The sequence below is a fragment of the Lachnellula hyalina genome (assembly GCF_007821495.1).
Source record: "Lachnellula hyalina strain CBS 185.66 chromosome Unknown contig00078, whole genome shotgun sequence".
Taxonomy (NCBI): Eukaryota; Fungi; Ascomycota; class Leotiomycetes; order Helotiales; family Lachnaceae; genus Lachnellula; species Lachnellula hyalina.
The window spans coordinates 105520-128131 of record NW_022157192.1 but is presented as its reverse complement, the minus strand read 5'-3'; the positions used below and the strand labels follow the sequence as shown (position 1 = coordinate 128131).

The 22612-nt window shown below is 47.1% G+C and overlaps 6 protein-coding genes across 6 annotated transcripts; 4 read left to right on the top strand and 2 right to left on the bottom strand.

The window, feature by feature from the left end:
- Positions 1-805: 805 nt before the first annotated feature.
- gef1 (Rho guanine nucleotide exchange factor) lies at positions 806-6736 on the top strand (the record flags this gene model as incomplete). The annotated part of the gene is made up of 3 exons (XM_031149270.1): positions 806-5407; positions 5454-6569; positions 6620-6736. 3 exons carry the CDS (start codon positions 806-808, stop codon positions 6734-6736), a joined length of 5835 nt encoding a protein of 1944 aa, XP_031004848.1.
- Positions 6737-8582: 1846 nt separating this feature from the next.
- aflW_0 (FAD-binding monooxygenase) lies at positions 8583-10373 on the bottom strand (the record flags this gene model as incomplete). Its single annotated transcript, XM_031149269.1, has 7 exons — positions 8583-8743; positions 8796-8975; positions 9034-9222; positions 9271-9355; positions 9439-9910; positions 9940-9996; positions 10123-10373. The coding sequence occupies 7 exons, from the start codon at positions 10371-10373 to the stop codon at positions 8583-8585; spliced, it is 1395 nt and encodes a 464-aa protein (XP_031004839.1).
- Positions 10374-13563: 3190 nt separating this feature from the next.
- Positions 13564-15548, top strand: LHYA1_G004306 (putative transcriptional regulatory protein; the record flags this gene model as incomplete). The annotated part of the gene is made up of 3 exons (XM_031149268.1): positions 13564-13625; positions 13719-15159; positions 15213-15548. The coding sequence occupies 3 exons, from the start codon at positions 13564-13566 to the stop codon at positions 15546-15548; spliced, it is 1839 nt and encodes a 612-aa protein (XP_031004840.1).
- A 55-nt stretch (positions 15549-15603) lies between these two features.
- Positions 15604-18008, bottom strand: MCCA (Methylcrotonoyl-CoA carboxylase subunit alpha, mitochondrial; the record flags this gene model as incomplete). The annotated part of the gene is made up of 2 exons (XM_031149267.1): positions 15604-17773; positions 17839-18008. 2 exons carry the CDS (start codon positions 18006-18008, stop codon positions 15604-15606), a joined length of 2340 nt encoding a protein of 779 aa, XP_031004841.1.
- A 389-nt stretch (positions 18009-18397) lies between these two features.
- HMGCL (Hydroxymethylglutaryl-CoA lyase, mitochondrial) lies at positions 18398-20217 on the top strand (the record flags this gene model as incomplete). Its single annotated transcript, XM_031149266.1, has 2 exons — positions 18398-18825; positions 18882-20217. The coding sequence occupies 2 exons, from the start codon at positions 18398-18400 to the stop codon at positions 20215-20217; spliced, it is 1764 nt and encodes a 587-aa protein (XP_031004842.1).
- Positions 20218-20949: 732 nt separating this feature from the next.
- Positions 20950-22461, top strand: apdG_2 (Acyl-CoA dehydrogenase; the record flags this gene model as incomplete). The annotated part of the gene is given in 5 exon segments (XM_031149265.1): positions 20950-21162; positions 21180-21492; positions 21553-21780; positions 21829-21918; positions 21968-22461. The coding sequence occupies 5 exon segments, from the start codon at positions 20950-20952 to the stop codon at positions 22459-22461; spliced, it is 1338 nt and encodes a 445-aa protein (XP_031004843.1).
- Between the last annotated feature and the right edge of the window lie 151 nt (positions 22462-22612).

The following is a 22612-nucleotide window of genomic DNA, read 5'->3' as shown; positions in this document are numbered from 1 at the left end:
AGAGAGTTGTGGCAGCGCTGTGGTGTGGCTGAGCACTTGCCTCTCTCCCTCTCTATCTCTCTCTATCTCTCTCTATCTCTCTCTCTCTCTCTCTTAATTTCATGATCTCCCAAGGCACTAGTTGCCCTACGGCCGGCTAAATATGGACGGCGACGGGTTCTAGAGTCAGGTAGGGGTAGCGCAGGGTAGGGTCTGTCAACAATCAGGAAGAGCAGCATAAGGTTGTGGAGAACTCTCTCAATGGATAGATTGGAGTGGAGTAGGTTCTTTGAAGTATCCAGTACCGTCTAGGGAACACAACGTCAAATCATAAATACCATATTTTGTACTCTGTGCAAGTTCAATTTATCCTTATATCGACCATTACTATACTTCGTACTCTGCCATCAAATACCTAGTTCCATCCTGCCAAAACTATATCACTCCCCCCCCCCCCCCCCACTCCAGCAACACTGAACTTTTTCACGACCAGTTCCACGACTTCCAATCTTGCAGGCCCAAGGGACCTAGGTATAGACTGCACACTGCACTGCAGACTGCAGTCCCGTAGACTGACTGCACTAGAGCATACATCAGACACCGGCTCCTCTTACCCTATCAATTCCCGCTCTCCCCCCAAACGCATTGCACCCACCAAGGACCACGTCGATTCCTCAAACGGCCCCTACTTGCGAATCAAATAGCACAGCTCACCGCAGCCCACCCTGACCTGCTGTTACTACGCCACGTACCTTCCCCTACTCAACGCGACCCAGATCGACCTACCAACCCGGCAAGGTGCCGGCCTAATCAATGTTCAGTCATAATGGAGAGCAGTATCAATGGAGCAGATCAGAACTTTTATGCTAGGCGCCCTGTTGCAAATCAACATCATCCTCACTCCACCACTACCACCACCGACTTGCCCTCTCCCGAAAAGCCTCACCTACTTCTCCAACAACGCACCTACGACCCACCACCGCTCCCAGACTTCGACGCACCTTCACCGCAATCTCAATTGCCTCCCGAGCTCCCTTTCCTCACAACTGAGAATCTGCAAGCTGCCACAGCAAATGGATATAACGCTGCAGGTGCCTTGACCGATGGGGATGACCCGGCCGAATTCTACAGAGAATATCGCGGTGTACAGCAGCCTCCGAACGGCTACACAGATACGACAAACGGCATGGCGACTACCGACACGAGACCGACTCCCTCCTCGCTGAGGTCGAATGGGAATGGCACAACTGCGAAACACCCCCCGATCCCCGCACGAGGAGTCAAGACTTCCTATCGTTCCGCATCCTCTCCCCTCGACGACAGAATGCCTTTGAGCTCCGCCAAATCGTCACCAGCCCTGAATGGCATGCCTAGGCATGGGAAGAGTGTTAAGGATCTACTGAGACAATTCGACCAGAATAATGAACCATCGAGCTCAACAGTCCGCAAACCGGCCTCTCGCCTGGTCACGAAGAATGGCGCATCGGGTTCCCCTTACATGAAGGATCGAAATGGAAACGTGAGTCGCACGACGGGCATTTCTCAAAACACATCAATATCATCACGAGCTGGCACGTCTACGAGAGATGGAGCCGGACGAAAATCCCCGGAGAAAACGAGGACGACCCAGAGAACACGATTTGCAACAGAAGACCAAGAATCGAATAATATCCTCTCGGGTGTACCCCGCCCAACTCGTTCGCGCAACCCAGTGTCGGGGAGTAGCTTCCAAGCTTCCAAGTCCATGACCAACCTCTCACCCACCTCGCCAACCTCGCCAGACTCCAACCTCCCCCCACAAACGCCCGCGAGACGACCTCTGTTCGGGGAAGTTCTACCTGCTGGACCGGGTTCAGATGATATTGGTTATGGTATCCCCCATGTCGCAACTCACAGAACTTCTGATTCTAATTTACATCCAAATTCGCAACGCCAACGGAGTCGCTCTGAAGTGGATGTTTCGCCCTCTTCTCCCACTGCTTGGTATCTCGGTGTCACACATACCCTGGACGATGTTGAACCAAACAGACAGCTCCGCCCCTTACACGGTCATAATCGAAACCACAGCGATTTCGCAGACCCCAAGGCAAACCCAATGAATGGCGTGAGTCCAGATTTCGAGAGCCCAGTTATACCAAGTCTCCCGAAACAGTCTAAAAGGCAAAGCTCTCGCTCTCGCTTACCTAAACCCTCCAAGAGACTAAGTAACTCATCCGAATCCTCGAGTCAGACCTCGACTCGGGCTAGCTCGCCTTTGACGACTAAGTCCTACTCGAATGGAAAATTGCGAAAGGCTGAACAGAGACCGTGGAGCCCTGCAACCCACTCGACAAATACACTTACGCAAAGATCTCCCCGGGGCAAGGTAACGAGAGCTGAACCTGCGCCGAGTGGAGCGAGTCTCAATGCTTACATTTCTGCCCCTCCACCCAGAACATCCCCACCTCTGCGAAGCTCTCGGCCACGACAATCAGTCTCGGCAACTAATAATTCAAAGCAAAAAGCAAGCGCCTCACAGCAGGTCCCCACTGGCATGAAAATCACTCGCAGTAATGGCCCACCAGGATTTGATGATCCCCAGCCTCGAAAGATAAGTGTCGGACCAGTTAATTTTGAGGAGCGGAGAATTAAGATAAAAAGAGCTTATACCAAGTCGATCCACGAGAATGAGAAGAACAGAATATGTGCGGAAAACTTAAGGCGTCTGCAGGAGAGAACTGCGCGGGGCTCTCCCGAAGCGGATAATAAGGACTCCAATGTATCACAGTCAAGACCAGAAACTCCTCCACCAGTACCTGCAATAGGCCACCAACCGAACTTTGGAAGCTCACCACCGCCTCTTCAAACATCACCCACGCCTTGTCAAACCTCACAGCAGCCCTTGCAAATAAGTACTACATTCTTCAATGATCCGTCCCCCCTGGAAAGAAACGTCATGGAGTTTCAAGATTCCCCAACACTTGGCATGCCTGGTAGTTTCGTTGATGATGACGAGCCACCACAATCTGCAATATCGAATACGACTGCAATCACCGAAATTGAAAACGAACCCCAGACAGAAGTTGCACGGTTGAGGCGACTACCCTCGAGCAGGCTATCATCTAATGTTCTTTTTGTTCTAGATGATTTAAGCCCAGAGCAGGCTTTATACGGCATCGGTCAGGATGAAAAGATCGACGTTAAACTTGCTACCACTCCTATTGAAGAAGCCGAGTCGACTCCAACAGAAGATGTTGTAACTCGCTATCCTTCGCCGCCGGGTGCTTTCCAGGATGGACTTGATGAGCTAGTACACAAAACTAACTTGCCTAATATGAGTCCGGACGCAACATCAGCTGCGCCGTTGAGACCTGCCCCAATCCTTGAGTCTGCTGATGAGCAAGGGTCCAGCACGGCCGAGCACCCAAAAGAGCCGACTATTGCCGATGAGCCTACCATTCCTCAAATTCAGGGCCCTCCCGAAATTTACTTGCCTGACGAGGCTGGATTCACCAGCGTTGATGACAAGGCTGATCCTCCTCGGCTTCCGCTTCCCGATTTACGGACAGCCTTAGCGCCACCATCAGTAGCCTCAAACGAAGGTGGAAATGACTACTTGAATACACCAGTGACAGATATGGATTATGAGAGCTCGGATGGCGTAGGAGCTACAAATCTGAGCGAGCAAGCGTATCAAACGTCTTACGAAACTAGTCGCGACCCTATTCCATATTCGCGCGGTCATCGTTCAAGCCATCAATCGTCGTGGACGGATTATTCTGTTGACTCGACACTAGATTTTGCTGAACAGGCAGAACGTCAAAAGTCACCGCCACCAGTGAGTGTATTTAACAAAGACCTTCGAGCTGTGTCGCCTATTGTTCCACCAAAGCCCGAGGGCTACAGTCCCCAACCGTCTCCTCGTCCGTCTCCTCGCCCGTCTCCTCGCTTCTCCATCACCTCTCCTTCAATTAGTAGCCCAAATCACGCTCAAGAACCGGCGTTCTCAGCACATGATGACTTTGGTATCGGATTCAAGGAGCCAATCACCAGCGTACCTTTATGGCCAGAGTATGCACCACCTCCAGTCCCACAAAAGTCGTTGCCGTTGCCCCCGAATCGCGAGCCACCTCCTCCAGTTACGCATAACGAACCGCCCCGCGCAAGTGTTGACCACCCCCGTCATATTGATGCTAGCCAATCTCGAAGATCAAGCAATGATATTTACTCGCCGAGACCTTCTATATCCACCCCACGCTCAAGTACGCAAATTTCGACCGAGGATGTTGCGAATGCAGCATTCGGGAAGAAGCATGCAATTCCGGAAACTGAGTCTGAGCGAGAGGCATCCGAAAAGTTGACGAAGCGCTTGTTCCAACGAAGGAAGGCGATGGAAGAATTGATCTTGACGGAGTCTAATTATCTGAAAGACATGAATGTAGTTGAGGAGATATACAAAGGTACGGCTGAAGCGTGTCCGAAATTGGAGCCCGGCGATATCAAAACGATCTTCAGAAATACCGATGAAATTGTCGCATTTACCACTACCTTCCTTGATGAATTAAAAACTGCGGTGGCACCCGTTCTACCTCAGCGTGCGCCCAAGTCGAGATGGAGCAGGGCAGGTAACGCAGAATCGCCCACTCCAACAGCGTCTGATAGATTCTCGGTCGCTGCCACGTTAAATGACTTGAGCGAAGAACAAAAGGACCGGCGGACATCTGTTGGGGCTTGCTTTGGGAGACATCTTAAGAAGATCCAAGCAGTCTACTCTGACTTTTTGAAGAATCAAGAAGTGGCCAGTTCCCGCCTAACAATCCTTCTAACAGATGGCTCGGTTAAAGTCTGGCTGACCGAATGCGACACCGTTGCCAAGGACCTGACAACAGCATGGGATCTAGATGCGCTACTTGTGAAGCCGGTTCAACGAATCACCCGCTACCAGCTTTTTATGGCTCAATTACTTAAAGATACCGATGTCGATCACCCAGACTACCCATATTTGACCGCTGCGAATAGCGACTTATTACTGATAATCAATAACATTAATGAACTCAAGAAGCGGATTCATATGGTCACAGAGATTGTCGGCCGCAAGCGCAAGGAATCCAACGTTCGAAAAATGAGAGGGGTTTGGCCAAAAGGCCCTAAAAAGGATAAGGACGATAACCCAAATCAGCTGACTTCAACTGGGACGGAGGACGATCCAGTCTATCTCAAGCTTCACGAAAGGTATTGTGACAATTATCTTCGCATGCAGGTAGTTCTTCGGGACGTTGAGTTTCATGTACGGCAATGTATCACCAATGTTAGTGATGACCTGAGATATAAATCGGCGATGGAGCTTATTATGCGCTTGAGTGCGAGTCCTTGGCCGGAGATAGAAAGCAAGTGGGCTCGGTTTAACATGTCCATGAGGGATATGGGAACTGTAGCTTTAGACCAACACGTAAGTCGTCCGACCCTTATTTAACATGCCCACTAACAAGGTTTAGACTGGAGCCATCCGAACCCAAGTAATCGAGCCTTTTGAGAAGACTATACAGCTGTACGGACCACCTGGGCTTGCCATGAAGAAACGCACGAAACGACGTGCCGAATACGAGAAGATTTCTGCGGCTAAGAATTCTGGATCCAAGATCACAGAGAAGGACCAAGCCAAACTAGAGCAATACGAAGCACTGAATGAAACGCTCAAACTTGAGTTACCCCAGTTGTTCGAGAAGACCGAGGAGATTGCAAACCTCCTTTTGGGTCATTTCATTTGTATACAAGCGCGGTGGTATGATGTTTGGCAAAAGAAGGTGAGGGTTGTCTTGGAAGAAAGTCAGATCCCCAAGGATATTGCAGAGATTGTTAGTGCATTCAACAGGGACTACAAGTTCGTTGAAAACAAAGCTCAAGCATTGGGCATTGTCAATGGTACCATGAACTTTGAAGAAAGGGTTCCCAGCTCAGGAAAAGCATCGACAGATACAACCGAGAGGAGCAGGAAATATTCGGAAAGGAAGCCACGTCCGTCGGATCTTTCAAGTCGCTCTCGCGGGCTGTCGGTGACTAGCGATCATTCCCCGAGTCTTCCGACTCCAGATTTCGCCAAGCGTCTAAGCGGCAGCCAGTTCACATTCTCCCCAATATCTGCAACTACGCCAAATATTCCTCAGTTTGCATATCAAAACCAATCATACCAAGGCCAGCCGTATTCAACAACTCACTCTCGCCAAGGTTCTGGATCTCCAGCCACCCCTGATGTTCGACCAGGTCTGGGTCGGCCAAGCACGAGCCGTAGCTTTACGTCGGATAATGGTGGCATGCGAATGAGCAATGATTACAACACGCAGTATCGACGGGAATCTGGTTCAACTTCTTACTCCCACCATCAGGATGGACCATCCATCTCATCTCGTCCTTATTCTGGTATCTTCCACTCGGCAATGCCTCTTCCCGATGGCCCTGAAGACAGCGCGCGGTCTTCACGTGCTTCATCACGAGATCGAAATGTCGCAGGTGGCTACAACGTTCTGTACCTCGCCGCCAGTTTGTTCGAATTCAACATTGCTGCCACGAAGTCTGAAGCTGGATACCCTTACTTAACGTATCAGGCGGGCGAGGTTCGTACCCCCACCCTCTTTTTAGTTAGTGTCTCTAACCATGAATGTAGATCTTTGATGTCATCGGCGAAAAAGGCGAACTCTGGCTCGCCAAAAACCAAGACGATCTTTCAGAACAAGTCGGTTGGATCTGGAGTAAACATTTTGCTCGTTTAGCAACTGATTGAAGTTTCTCCTTCATAAAAGCCTTCCCCACTGTCTCTACCTTGACCGAATGTCGAATTGGAACTTTTCTAGTTTGAGTTGTATTTATTGACTGAAATGATAATGGGCGTTTGAGCGATTTAACGGAATGGAATGGCGAAGCAAAGCCGGCAAGCAAAAGATACACCAATACAGGAGTTAGTATATTATGGGGATCGTTGATATGAGGCGTTTTTTAGTTATTTTTAATTTGTCTTTTCTTGAAAGTTCTTTTTTTCATGAGAAATGAGCGGGCAGGCGCGAAAGAGGCGTCAGCTGTTCTTAAATAGAATATTCGATGGATGTTTATTTGTTTGTTTATATTAAGAAAGAATGAGGTATTTGGTATGCAATAGGGGTAGTGGGATGGATGGATCGATGGATGGATTGGTAGGAATGGGGTGAAGCGGAGTTTATATTTGAGATGGATGGATGAGGTGGAATGAAATGGAATGGATCAGAAACATTATTGTCGAAAACTTGGTCTATTATATGATAATACTTGTGCTTTGTGATTGATTAGGCTGCATTCCGATTTCATAACTAATCCTGGGTTGCCCAATACACCAACACCGTCAACTCATAACCCTCGATAAGCTCAGCTGCTTTTCACTCGCGATTGTCAATCTTCAAAAGTTAGAAGTGAAGTTACCGTAGGGTATTTCCCCCTTCCTTTCTCTCTTCATACTTTCTCACTACATTTCTGCATTTCCACTAATCCATCCATCTATCTATCTATTGACACCCTGGGGCAGACGTCACTCTACAGACTATAGTATAGTATTACCCGTGCGCAGAATGGTAGCTCTGTAAGAGGGAGATAATTATATAAGATGAGTTGAGATGAGATAGGAAGTTGGGGCTCTCGGCTGCTTTTCTTCCAGCTGCCAACTTCGAAACTTTCACTTTTATGCTTATTTTCTTAGCCACTTTCTCTTTCTTATCTTGAAGGTCCTAAAACTAATAAAAAAATTCCATCTTGTCAAGTTTGAATACGGCATGGCTCCAAGTAGCCCCCTACATGCGATCCGGACTGCTCATTTTGAGGCACCTGAATACACAATTAAGTCAAAGTATCCAGAGATATTTTCTATCTTCCTCTTAATTTGTTATGATTGAAAGAGCTTGAATTTCTATGATAGATACTGTGTACTTTCGATATCTCAAACTGTGGGAGACTTATTGGTCTCGCCCTCTTTGCTATATTTACCGCTGGACAAGCCCTTCGTCACATCCAATATACGAGGGTCGATGCGGTCAGGTCTGTAGTAGGTTGATGAGCTCATACCTGCAGCACGGCCTTCTTCAGTTTGGCACATATGCCGGCCAATGCCCATGAAGGCATATTTGTTTTGTTTCTATACGGGATTATATCCAATTAGTGAAGCTCAATTGAATGAAGAAAAAGACGGGGAGATTTACATTTATGTAGTCAAGATCCATGTCTTCCCACCGTACGTTGGAGATCATCTCATTGTAGTGGACGGTGGAACCAGCATAAACACCACTGAGGCGACCAGTGTCATTGTCCTTATACCTGTTACCACAGTTAACTTGGCCCTTTACGAAACACTGGATTATTTTACCAAGTGCGACATCCTTTACCCCAGACGACGAGAGGAGCCCATGTCTGGGTATGTTCGTTGTACTGATCAGAAGCTTCCTGCTTAGGACAGAAACTTTTGATTTGATCATTTTGTAACTTCTGTAAGCATCGGATGGCGTAGTCCCCATTAGTATCAAGCCCACCCATGATACTGCCCACAGCAATCGGCCTAGATACAGAACAGGTCAGACGGAATTGGGTTTTTGTAAGGCAGCGGTGGTTCTTTACCAGTTTGGCCCGATGAACGTAAGCCAATTCGGCATATCAGCACATGCGAGTCCGAAATAGGCCTCAGCGGCATATTTCCATTTGTCTTGCAGATTCACTCCTCCACGGCCAACTACGGGGAACCGTGGGCGATATGTAGTGTCAAACCCTAAGGGACCTGTATTAGCTTTATGGTTCGACCAAAGGTTGAGAATGTTTGTATCCTATACCAGTTGCACAAACAATCACATCACACTTGCGTTCTACGCCATCGTCTCCAACTACACCGTCTTCTGTGATACGTGATACTCCCGTGAAGCGGAGATCAACGTTAGGCTCCTGGATTGCTTGCAGATACGGGTCTCCGGGGGTCATCCTCCTACAGTTGACCGGGAAGTCGGGCAATAAACCTAGGTGGCATTTAGCAAGATTGACACCTTTACATCAGTATAAAAGTCGATTACAAACCTTCAAGAATCTTCTCATCTTTGATTATGCTCCGCATGCGTTCTTCAACCAACTTTCTCCACGCAGCCTGTTCGGCACTACCCATAATGTTCTGGTCGAAGCGTCCATTTACCTCATTTTCCAATTCCTTAATGTGGGCAACGAGGAGTTTCGGGTTGTCTCGGTAGAATTGTTGTTCTTCCTCTGTATCTATGCTTATAGTCAGTATAAAACCGTTACTGTCACAAGTGGATTTACACTTATGATTGTTTCCAAAGTTGTTCATGATCTGGACAAACCAAACAGGTGTTCTGACATAAACGTCCATGTGCTTTACATGCGGCTGAAACGTATATGGATGGTTATTACTTGATCGTATGGCATCATATTTGACTTGGAAAAACTACAACGGGGAGGCTGATTTACCTGCATGGTTGGCACCACCTGTATCGAACTTGCACCACTGCCAATGACAACGACCTCCTGGTCCTTCCAAGCTTCAGCCGCGAAATCATCAGGCCAGCCTGCAGTGTGCACTAGCCGTCCCTTGAAGTCCTTCAGTCCAGGGATATCCGGGTAGTCCCATCGGTTCAGAATGCCCGTAGCATGCATGATCATATCTGCCTCGTCCCAGAACTCACTTAAGACCTTGAGCGGCTCGACCGATGACCAGTCCGCCTTGGGTTCAACGATTTGCACCTTGACTCTCCATTTGCCCTTCTCCTCGTCCCACCAGCAACCTGCAACTTGGTGGTTGAGATTGATGTATTTGGCCAGATCGAGTGTATCAACGACCGATTGAAGATATGTTAGGATGTCTTTTGACGTTGCCAGGAAAGCCTTCCAATCAGGGTAGGGCGCCCAGGGGTATGTGTACGAGTGAGACGGGACATCGCAACTGTTCCATTCAAAGTCAACACTTCGTACTCAGTCCCAGATACTTCACACTTCGTAATTCGTAGTGTATCGTCGACGAACAATGTACTTTGTACATTCTTAAAATGAAAGAGTGGAATGCTTACGCGCAACCAGGATAGCGATTTTCAAACCAGCTGCAGTCAACCTTTTAGTTACAGTGCACTTTATTTCTGGGATCTTATATCAACTTACGTGCCTCCAATCATCGGATTGCGTTCATAGATTATATGCTCGACATTCTTCATCCCCTGATCGATTTTGTATGCCATCATGATCCCAGATACGCCACCACCGATAGTGATAACGCGCAATGGGCGGTTGGCTGGATCATTAAGGGTGGTTTTTGGCACCTCATAAATCTTAGAGGCTTGTATCCATTTTGGCTTTTGGACGGTGGGCACAGGGCTATTGTCAACAAGGTCTGCAGTGGATGAAGGACTCATGATGGTGGTATAGTAAGTATATTGCAATACAATCTTGTATCAATGAGAGAAGTTAGATCGAAGATAATGAAGAATTTACTTGATGAGTTTTGTCTTATATCTACATCTAGAGCACCACCCCGATCCGTCCTTGAACTGGGATACCGGACCTCGGGCCTGAGGTGGGGAAGGAATTCTGATATTCCAACCGAATTAAGGCGGGGAACTACCGTGGAGCCCTACTATAATCTCTACGATACTACGTGACTACGGTAGTTCCTATGTGACTACCGTGATTACGATTCAGCTTACCGTGATTTTAGCAAAGAGGAGGCAAATTACAGCTTTAAGTCTCCTTTACTCTTACATTGCTTTACTCTCTTCAATCATCACTCTACTGCAGCTCTTACTTTACTATAGCCCTTACTCTACAGCAGCGGGCGCTCACTCGATCAAGGGTCCCCATGCCATGTGGGGTTGGCACTGTGGGGAAAAAGTTTGGACCACCACTAGGCCTAACCTCCACACTATAAAGGTCAGGGGACACCAATACTACATATCTCGGAACAAGATACTTCTTAATAGTTAGTGATTCTGTATAAAAATTAAGTACCCACTAGTCGAGTAAGACCGGCCGTGCCTGCCGTGCCGTCCTGTTTTTATGCTTCCCCATTTTTACCCTCATATTTCGGACCGGTTGACTTTATACTCCGCATCTAACTAAGTATACCCCGCTTTCCACAAATATATTGCAGCTAAGTTACGATTGATAATTTGCTACTAACGGTCCGGTGGTATCTTTGGCTAATGCCTAAGAAAGCCATGTTTATAGACATGCCCCAGAGGTAGCAGAGTGGATATAAAATATCCCAGACTATCTGTTCTGATCTTGCACCTCATCTTCTTTAAACAAAAAACCACCAGTATTTTCTACAATCATGTCTAACGCCGCATCACAACATGCGGATTTGTCCATTCCGGATCCCGAATGGGTAGAGGTGCGCTTAGATGAGAGCCTACCCTTTCACCCTTCTAATAATAATCGCCCTGTTTAGTTTGCCAGCAGCAATCCTATTCCAAGCCTTGTTGGCTCGGCCACGGAGCTGCGAGCAATGATCAACCAGGTCAAAAAGATGGCTCCTGGTATCAGCCCCGTTGGTTTCACTATCAGCGAGAAAGAGATAACGGTTGATGATGGAAATACCATAACTCTGCGCATATATACACCGGCGCAGCTGCGGGCTGTGTATCCACTGTTGGTGTAGTTAGTCTAACCATTCTGCCAATTTAGTTGTAGTATTAAGTGTTCGACGAAGCTAACGAACGGGCTTGATCAGCTACCATGGAGGTGGCTGGACTGTAGGCAATCTGGACACGGAAGATAATGTCTGCCGGTCGCTCTGCATAGAAACCACGTCTGTGGTTGTGAGTGTCAACTATCGAAAGTTGGTATTGCGAAGATTCGAACAGAAGCTTGCTAACAAAGTTAACAAGGGCGCCGGAGAATCCCTTTCCAATTCCTGTAGAAGATTCGTGGAATGCGTTATGCTGGGTAAGTCTTTGACGATGGTCTAAGTGTCTAATTAATGACATTCAAAGGTTGTCGAACACGCCGAATCGCTGAAAGGGGATCTTGGCTCCCTCATTATTGGTGGCAACAGCGCTGGGGCTAATTTTGTAAGTACGGAAAGAAGGATTCGAAATTCGAATCTTATACAAACTACGCTTCTGACACTTGCTTTTAGACGGCCGTCTTGGCTCAACGAGCAAGAGATACCGGAAAGTTCAAAATCCATGGTCAAATTCTGCGTAATCCATTTGTGTGTCATCCTGATGCTCATCCAACCGGCATGGACTTTTCCAGTTGGAAGCAGAATGCCAACGCTTCCATCCTACCTGCAGAATCTGTACGCCAATTTCTCGGATTCTACAACCCGGACCCAAAGGACATTCGTGTTTCGCCTCTGCTCGCCAAAGATCTAGCTGGACTTCCTCCAGCATACGTACAGATATCCGGTGCCGACGTGCTGCGGGACGAGGGGTTGATATATGCGCAGAAACTCAAGGAGGCTGGGTAAGTCACTTACAACTTTCCAGAAATCTATCTGCATGGTTCTCGTCCTAATTTCAAGCCATTATAATAGAGTGCGGGTGAAAATTGACACCTATCCGGGCTTGCCGCATGGGTTTATGATGTTCCCGCAGCTCCAATCATCACAAAAATGTTCCAAGGAGCTGATTGAAGGGGTGCGTTGGTTGACTAGTTAGAGATGATGCTGTCTAAGTAGGTATTCATAAGCTCAATGAAGACATTTATCAGAGTTATAGTAGTCAGCAGCCCACTCTAAATAGTTTATAAGTTATGTATTTTTCATATACTTGTATACTTTGCATAACTCTTTGCGGTCCGCTTCCGACGGCATTTGTACTTTCCCAAAGAAGTTTGGTACGCCAGAACTAGCATGACACTAGTGGCATTTACGGACTGGTTATTTGCCGATAGTGCGGGGTGGGTGCGGGGGAGATTAAGTTAGACGAAGCTAGATGAGGCTATGTAGACGAAGCTGAAACGACGAACAACACGAAAACCTCTCCTCTACACTTCGATCCAACACATACATTTTATCACCGAACATAGATATATATATATCGACAAAGAAAATTCAAGCATTTTATAGGAGCGTTTGGCCATGTCTTCAGATCAAACGTTCAATCAGGAATCACGGGGCATCAAACGAATACAGCAAGCCTGTGCAAACTGCCGGTAAGGCCGTCGATATCCTTTTATAGTAATCACATTTACAAGAATCCTATCTTTAGGCGGAAGAAGGCAAAGTGTAGTGGCCAACGACCCGTCTGCGAACATTGCAGACGCCTTTCGCAAGAGTGTCTTTGGGAGAGTGCCAGTGCAGCGAAATCAAATAGTGATCAGGGGAGTGTAACTGCATGTTCAGGCACAAAGGAAAGTGGAAGTCAAGTTGATCAGGAGAGCACTAAAAGCAATGTGGGTGACTCTAGCCTCTCAAATGTACACTTTAAGCTAATTAGACTTTCATCTTAGGATGTTTTGTTTGTACGAGTGGCAGCAATCGAGTCGAAACTTGACAATTTAGTCAACACTATGAGCGCGTACTTGTCCCAATCTATGATGAACCTTCCAAAACGTACTCATTATACTATAGAATTATCCCTCAGCTGGTAAATCGACAAAATGCCGACCTACTTTCGTCTCCCAGCAATAATCTACGAAGGTCCACAACCCCTAGCGGACAAGTATTTGTGACAAGTGAAGCGAATGGCTCTTTTAATCCCCAAGCGTGAGTTGCCGAGTCATACATAGAAACTTCTGTTTTCTCATTCAAACAGGTCAAGTCATAGTCTTCCGCCTCCCCACGTCTTATCATCGCTGGTCGATACCTATTTTACCCATGTCCAGAACCAGCCATATTGTTTCTTCCACCCTGGAAGGTTTCGGCAACGACTGAGTGACGGTCTCCTACCCGATTACCTTCTATTTGCTGTCCTAGCTTCTGCATTAAGGTTTTCAAACAATAGTTACTATAACGGCGCTTATGCCGAGGCAACGACTATGTATGCGAGAGAATCTTGGAAACAGATAGTTATGAGTTGGCTTGCGACTGAGAGCGATCCAGATATTTGCCTATGTCAAGCGATAACATTACTTTCGGTTATCGATTTTACAGGTAATAACTCCTCTTGCGCATCTGGCTGTGGCCGATTCCTGCTAAACCTTCGTGATCTAGCTGGCAGAAGACACCAATCTTGGCTCAAAATTGGACTCTCTATTCGGATTGCGCAAGATCTCTGTCTCATGAATGAACCTAACCCTTCACTACCATATGAGGATCAGGAAGAGCGACGCAGAGTGTTTTGGTCTATTTACATCCTCGATAAGCTGTGCTCGTGTGGCAGAGCTAGACCCGCTGCTAGTACGTACTTTTCCGAGCATTCTATCTTTTATCCTAAGGGACCCGTGTTCATCTTTGTGAAGTATCACCTCATCCACTGTTTTACCTCCCTCACAAACAACCTGTTGACTTTTGCCATTCTCGTAGTTGCCGATGCTCATTGCCGTGTCCAGCTTCCCTGCGACGATGCTGCTTTCCAGGATAGTGTCTATAAGACAACATCAACTCTGGACCGGACACTCTGCGCTGGAGACTCCTCCACATACTATCCGGAAGGAGGTTTGGCATTAGTGGTCTTAGTAGCCTGTATTTTGGGAAGATCAGCACAGCACAGCATCCACGAAAGCAGCAATGGCGAGACTTGGCTGCCTCCATGGGATTCAAAATCCGAATTCGCAACAATCTATTCTGTTCTTCTCCAATTGGAAGCACGATTTGAGTTAGGAGGAAGTATCAATGAGGCTATACAGAGGAACTCTCTGCCAGGAGGTGGACCTAACATGCAGGTCGTGGGTTCACTCATTTTTGCAAAGGCCATTTTCCACACCAGCCAATGTATCCTGCATCACCCATTTCTTCTCTCACTCCAGCTGAAGAACAACGGATTGAAAGCACCTGCTAGTTTCCTGAGTAGAGCCTTACAGACTTGCAGAGAACATGCATGTTCAATGTCAGAGCTTGTCAGTGATTCAAGCCGAGCAGGATGCACAGCATTCTACTCTTTCATAGGCTATTGTACAACTGTAGCCAGCGGCATACACACAATGTTTCTTAACAATACCGATGTTTACATCCACCAAAAGGCAGTGGAATGTATAAAATCTGACAAGGTCTTTCTCGGGAAATTTTCTCGTTTTTGGGCCAACGGGAGGATAATGGTAAGCGCAGCAGCCATTCTGGTTTATTGTATTTGCTAACTTGGTGGCACTAGTCTCTGATACTGCAAAATTTGACTGCGCAATCTATATCATCAACATCCTTAGTGACTAGCCCACCAAATACAGCGAATCTGGACCAGAATACGACGGGCAATTTATGGGCTGCGGTTGATTATACCACAATGTGCACCAAGAAACCTGCGCCGGAGCTGGAGCTGGATTTGTTATTTGGAGAGAGCGCTGTGAATGGGCCGTCCAATTCCAACCATTACTTCTCGCCCCCCGTAGCGCTTCTGGACGAGCAATCGCCTTATGCAGATCTGATGTTTGACAGCACGTCCCCCATAACAGCATTCTTAAGGGGCTCGTCGATGAATTTTGGGGGATAGAGGCACACCAGCTGCTCTTGCAAAATATGTTTAAAGTAATTATTATCAATATGTACTATGATACAGTGAACAATACCATGCCTTCTTCCACAGCGTCTCCCTTACTAAAGTTCGCCTTGAATATTCCCTTTGCTGCTGCCAGAACATTCATCTCCATTTTCATGCTCTCAAGAACCATCACATTCTCTCCAAGCTCCACGCCCTCTCCGTCTTTCTTGAGGACGCTCAAAACCTTGCATGGCATTGGAGCCTTTGCGTTGCCGTCTGAAGCTGCATCAGCTGCCCCGGTAGCTGTCCGCAAAGATTCACCGTATGACAGTCGTGAGTACAATTGGTACTCTATATATGTTCCCAAGGATGGTAAGTGAGCGAAAACTTGCTGATGCTTGCCCGCGTCTGACGCTGCCAATACGGGGGCACTGGCAATATAAGCTTGGAATCTTTGAGAGTCGACCTCAATGGAGACATCCTGGAGCTGCCAGTCTCTTGCATTGTATCGGAGAGCCTGAGTTCTGTTGACCTGAAGCTTTACACGATGCGTCTTACCCTTACCCACTTTTGCGAGAGCATGGATCTGGCTGCTGATGTTGTTGTACTTTCGAGCTACCTGAGCACTGGGCTTCATTTTCGTTTGGTGGGGAGTAGATTGTTCGTCACTGTATTCCTTGAGCGGTACGATGTTCACTTCGTGTGATTGGCCTGGAGTTACCATCACTGGCCATTCCACGATGACGGCTTTTGCTTCCCGACCAGGAATCTTCACAATATCTACTTGAGTGCTAGCAGCATCTGCCTTTTGATTTCGGAACCCAAGCGGGAGACTTGAGAATGGCCTCCGAGCCGATGAACTGGCGGTCGCTGTCCTCCAAAGCATGGATGGAAAGAAGGACAGTAATTCCTGGAGCTCCTGGAAGTGTTCTATGTAAGGATTTCTCACCAGAGTTGGCAAGTTGTCTGGGATAAAGCTTGTCGTGTATTGGGGATCGTGAAAAGCCGGATCGTTGAGGCAGGATTGGAGGAAAGACTGATTTGTTCTGATTCCAATACAAACTGTGTGTGCCATGATCTTGAGCATTTTCGCAATGGCAAGGGGTCGCGTTGGAGCCCAAACTATAACTTTTGCAATCAGGGGATCAAAATAAATGGAGACGTGAGAATCCGTTTCGACTGCCGTCTCGTAGCGCACATGTTGAGTTTCAGATGCTGGCAGGATATCGGTTGCAGGAGTCCATCTCCGAATCACTCCTAAATCAGGTACAAAGTCGCGCGATGGGTCCTCGGCGCAGAGCCGACATTCGATAGCATGTCCAACTTGTGCAGCCATCTTATCCTGAAAGTATCCCAGGCTGTCAAGCCGTCCGCCACCAGCAACAAATATCTGCAACGCGACAACATCCACTCCCGTCGTCTCTTCCGTAATTGGGTGCTCTACTTGAATGCGCGTATTAACCTCGAGGAAGTAGAAATTCGCGGTATCAACGTCCACGATGAACTCCACTGTCCCAGCACTCTCGTAGCCTAGCATCTCTCCTATCTCAATTGCTTTCCCGCTCATCTCCTTCCGGAGCTGAGTCGAGAGCCATGGCGACGGTGCTTCCTCGATGACCTTTTGATGGCGCCGCTGAATGGAACATTCTCGATCCATAAGTGATACGACATGACCGTGGGAGTCCCCAAGAATTTGTATCTCAATGTGCTTGCTTCGCTCAATATATCTTTCCAGAATACAATCAGAGGATCCGAACGATCGTTGTGCTTCAGACTGAGCTCTTGCCAACTCGCTTGCCAAGTGTTCCCTTTCGCGTACAATCCTCATGCCTTTCCCCCCACCGCCAGCGGAAGCTTTGATCAGGATTGGGAAGCCTATACGATCGGCTTCGACTACGAGACGGTCTATGCTTTGCTCAGAGCCATTATATCCTGGAATGAGAGGAATAGAGGGTGCATTCTTGAGTAGGTATTGCTTTGCGGATCGTTTGTCTCCGAGTACAGCCATGCTTCTTGGCGAGGGACCAAGAAACACCAATCCTGCTTCCTGCACCTGGTGAGAAAACTCCGCATTCTCACTCAAGTATCCGTATCCAGGATGTACCGCATCTGCTTTGGTTTCGTGAGCGATGCTTATGAGAAGTTGTCCGTTTTGATGTGGATTTCCCTGTGGGCCGTCGATGGGGCCGAGATTAACTGCCTGGTCGGCTTGTTTGACATGCGGCGATAGGGCATCTCTGATTATTTTTATTAGCGAGAGGTTATGGATTAATACTTGGAAGTTGCATCGGATCAAGCTTACTGGTCAGTGAAAACAGCAATCGATACGATGTTCAGCTTCCTGCACGACTCTATGACTCTACATGCGATTTCTCCTCGATTCGCAATAAGAATGCGCTTGATTTTAGGACCGCCAGAAGTCGATATGAGATGAGCGAATGTCTGCAAAGGTAATTTATCAATTGAAGACATGACTAAACAAGTGATTGAACCTGTTTTTGTCTTTGCAAGACTGAGTCGGCTGGGATTCTTCAAGTTTAATAATCTTGCATTAATTGATGTAAGAATATTCTCTTTTACTGGAAACCGGCAAGACTGTGCTCTGTACTTTCCTGATAGATCATTGCGTTAGTATAAGTCGGAACAAACTGCTATAAGATGGGCGCGGGATTGATAGGCTGCCGATCCGCAACCGGTCCGGCCATTCTTACCCGGCGGCAGCTACCTCGGACGAAAGAGATGGCCCTGAAAAAGATCCTTGCCAATACTCAAGTTCACCATATGCGGGCAGTTTAAGTTTGCGCAAGTCACAAATTACTGTGATTATGGGCGATATCACGAAGAATTTCTGAATTTCTCCTATGGCTCCTCGAAGTGTTAAGATTGTCGAGGTCGGTCCCCGCGATGGTCTTCAGAATATCAAGAATATTGTACCAACACATACGAAAATAGAACTTATTCGGAGACTTGCAAAAACTGGATTATCTGTCATCGAGTCCACATCCTTTGTTTCACCGAAATGGGTTCCACAGTTGGCAGATGGGCCCCAAGTCCTGACTGGCCTTCAAGCGATAATCTCAACAAGCGATACTATTTCATTTCCAGTTCTCGTCCCAAATGTGAAAGGACTAGAGCTCGCATGCCATAATGGAGCAAAAGAAATCGCAGTGTTCGTGTCTGCGAGTGAAGGATTCAGCAGGAAGAATATCAATTGCAGTGTTGAGGAGTCTTTGGTCAGAGTTCAAGCCGTGGCCACAAAGGCCAGAATTCTTGGCGTCAAAATCAGAGGGTGAGCAAAGCTTCTTCTACTACTCAGTTATTCAGTGTTCTAAATTTTAATAACAGCTATGTTTCATGTATATTCGCGGACCCTTACGATGGCCCTACAAAGCCATCGCAAGTTATCAAGGTCACACAAGCTCTTTTACAAGCAGGCTGCTATGAAGTCAGCCTTGGAGATACTACCGGGGTTGGGACTGTCGCCGAAGTGGAATTGCTCTTGAATGAGATGCTCAAGGTTGTACCAGCGGATAAGTTAGCAGGGCACTTTCATGATACGTATGGACAGGCAATCGCCAACGTGATCAAAAGCTATGATATGGGACTTCGGACATTTGACAGCAGTGTTGCTGGTCTAGGAGGTTGCCCTTTCGCAAAGGGTGCAAAAGGAAATCTTGCCACAGAGGACCTTGTCTATACCATGGAAAAGCTAGGCATTCAAACAGGCGTTAACTTGGGCCAGGTGGTCGCAATAGGCTCATGGATATCACAAGAGCTTGGTATTCCAAACAGCAGCCGAGCTGGAGCGGCACTTGCGGTACATTTACCCAGCCCCAAAGTTTTGGAAACCGGAAAGAATTCGAAACGCGCCTGGAAGATGTTAGAGTCCTCACCGGGTTACTCTGTATACCAGAGTGGAGCAAACGTCAAAGTTCTCTTGACAAATGAAAAGAGTGGCAACGCGTTGACAAGCTCAATGGTTGAAGCTATCACTCGGCTCTTCAAGCACTTTTCGACTGATGATAGCGTGTTTCGAATCATCCTCACTGGAAAAGGAAAGTACTTTTGCACAGGCATGGATCTCAAAAGCGCTGGAACTCCGGAAGAACAATTTTCTGGTCTCCGTGGTCTCTTTCACACTATCGACACATGCCCCAAGACAACGATTGCAGCTATAAATGGTCCTTGTCTTGGAGGCGGCGTTGGACTTGCATTTGTTTGCGATATACGACTTGCTACCTCTGGGGCTACATTTAAACTTACCGAAGTCCGCCTTGGTCTCTCCCCCGCGACCATCTCGAAATACATCGTTCGCGAATGGGGTTTCGGCTTTGCGCGGTCGGCAATATTGACCGCTCGAAATGTCTCATCATCAGAGCTGGAAGGCCTTAAAATCGTGCACCAAGTCGCGGCAAGCCAAGAAGATTTGGAAGTTAAGCTTGATGACATGTTAGATGAGATGCGCTTCGTAGCGCCAGGAGCATCATCCCTGAGTAAAAGCCTTCTAGGAGCAGCTTGGACCGATGCTGGTGGAGAGTCACAGGCCAAAACTATCGAAAATGTCTTTAAACGCATGATGGCTCAGGATTCGGAGTCTACTTTTGCACGGAAGGAGTTCCGGCGAGGAGTCAAGGGGGTGGATTGGGAGGCATTATTGAAACAACCCAAGTCTAAACTATAGCAAAAGGGAAATGTCAACGATAATTAGTATTGCGTCTTCATCGTGTAATAGTATCTCTCGTATACTAGTATAGGAATCATCTTCATTGAGTTCTTAAGTGGTTACACGTGGTCTAAATCCCGGAATAAAATCTAGCAAGATAGCCCTTGAAAAAACATTGCAGTCTAACTTGCTACTTGGTAGTTCACCTCTTTGTGCCCTCTGCGGGTATGTACTGAGGCAGTGTTATTTCGATTTAAGGTGAAGACTTGATTTTATTAAGTTCTACCGATGCTGCGATGAGATAACCTCAAGCATGACTAAGCTACTCCGATGGTCCGTCCATCACGTGGCCCATAAATTACCTCCACAGTACCTCGGAGTACCTAGGCTAGGTATGGAAAACCGACCGTCGTTAGAGTGATATCGAAGTGGATATCACTCTTTAGGACCGCTGCCGAACCCGACCCCACCCACCCGACGGGACCGGACCGTGTGTTCGAGACAACACATCTTCCACTTCCAGACCAGATCCCGTAAGCTACCTACCTAGGTACCTAGGTAATTATTGTAAAAATCACCCCTCCTTGTAGGCGAGACGGAGTTGCAATTCAAACTCAAATAATTTCCGACGTAAAGTTTTGATTGGTACGTTAAGAGTGCGAAGCCAATGAAGAGTGATCCACTCACATCTACAACGACATAGTTCAATTCGAAAGACACTCACTTCAAGCACCAGTCAATAATTTCAGCATGTCTGCCTTCGACTTGGCATCTGTTACTCCTTTCGCAGAGCCGTTATGGTATTCACGCGGAAAGGGCGTTTATTATGATTCTTCTCATGAGCGTCTTCGCAAAGCCGTTCGAGCTTATATAGACGAGAAGATCACACCGAACTGTGCAGAATGGGAAACGCAAGGATTTGTACCAAAAGAAGTGAGAGTCCAATCCCAAAGCTTCCAAGTCGTATGCTGAGTCCCTAGGTCCTCAAGGAACACTCGAAGCGTGGCTTCACGGCTGTGGCAATCAACCCTGCAGGAGTCTTCAATCACATGGGAAACATAAAGTTACCCGGAGATATTGATCCCCAGAAATGGGATGGATTCCACGATTTGATTTGTATCGACGAAATCGCTCGTTGTGGTTATCTTGGGGTTGTCTGGGCACTTGGTTGTGGCGACTCTATCGGCTGCCCTCCTGTTGTCAACTTTGGCTCGGATGCTCAAAAAAAAGCCTGGCTGCCTTCCGTCATCAACGGCGAGAGCCGGTTTTGCTTAGGTGTTACAGAGGTAGATGGTAAGTTACTTATGAAAAGAACTACGGACCAGTTTAGTGTGTTATTGCTGACGCAAATAGCCGGATCTGATGTTGCCAACATTTCAACGACAGCGGAGCGCAGAGGAAATGTTTATATCGTCAATGGTGCAAAGAAGTGGATTACCAATGGAATGTGGGCAACTCACTGTACAGCAGCAGTCCGTACTGGTCTGCCTGGGAAAAATGGCATTTCTGCTCTTGTAATTCCACTCAACTCTAAAGGAGTTTCCCGACGGAAGATTCTAAATTCCGGGGTTGCAGCAAGTGGTAATTTGAACTCAAGTTCGTTCCGATTTCAAATGGCTAACTATATAGGCTCGACATATCTCGAGTTTGATGACGTGGAAGTTCCGGTTTCTAATCTCCTCGGTGAAGAAAACAAAGGCTTCAAGATCATTATGTCAAGTCAGTTATCTTCGCCTAAAAAATTGATTTCTTTTGCTAATATCTTAAGACTTTAATCATGAGAGGCTCTGGCTTGCATGCACAAGTTTACGCATGGCCCGCATTTGTCTAACAGACGCATACAGCTATGCACTTGAGCGGACTACCTTCGGTAAACATCTCATTGAACATCAAGCTATCAAGACAAAATTCACCACAATCGGGGCCGATATCCTCCCTGCACATGCGTTCATGGAATCCTTAGTCGCAATTAATGACATGAATAGGCAAGCAGAGCCACGATACGGAGGTTTGATTGCTCTTCTCAAGGTTGTTGCCGGAAGAGCTCTGGAGAAAACTGTTAGGGAGACGCAGCAAGTCATGGGTGGACTAGGATATTCGCGCACGGGAAAAGGGGCGCGTATCGAACAGATCAGTCGTGATATGAGGGTTATGGTAATTGGAGGAGGAAGTGAGGAGATTTTGAGTGAACTGGCTTTTATGCAGGAGAAAAAGGACCTTGGTCTTATCGGGGCCGAGAACTTAAGGTCAAGTAAGCTGTAGGAGTATATCATAAGAGGTCATAATAGTATACAGTATTTATATCAGCAATACGGAATTTTATCATGCTTTTATCCAATTTTCCAAATATAGATTTGTTTTACCGGTTTTAAACAGCAAATCCCAAATCATATATCAAGTCTCGCCATTTTGC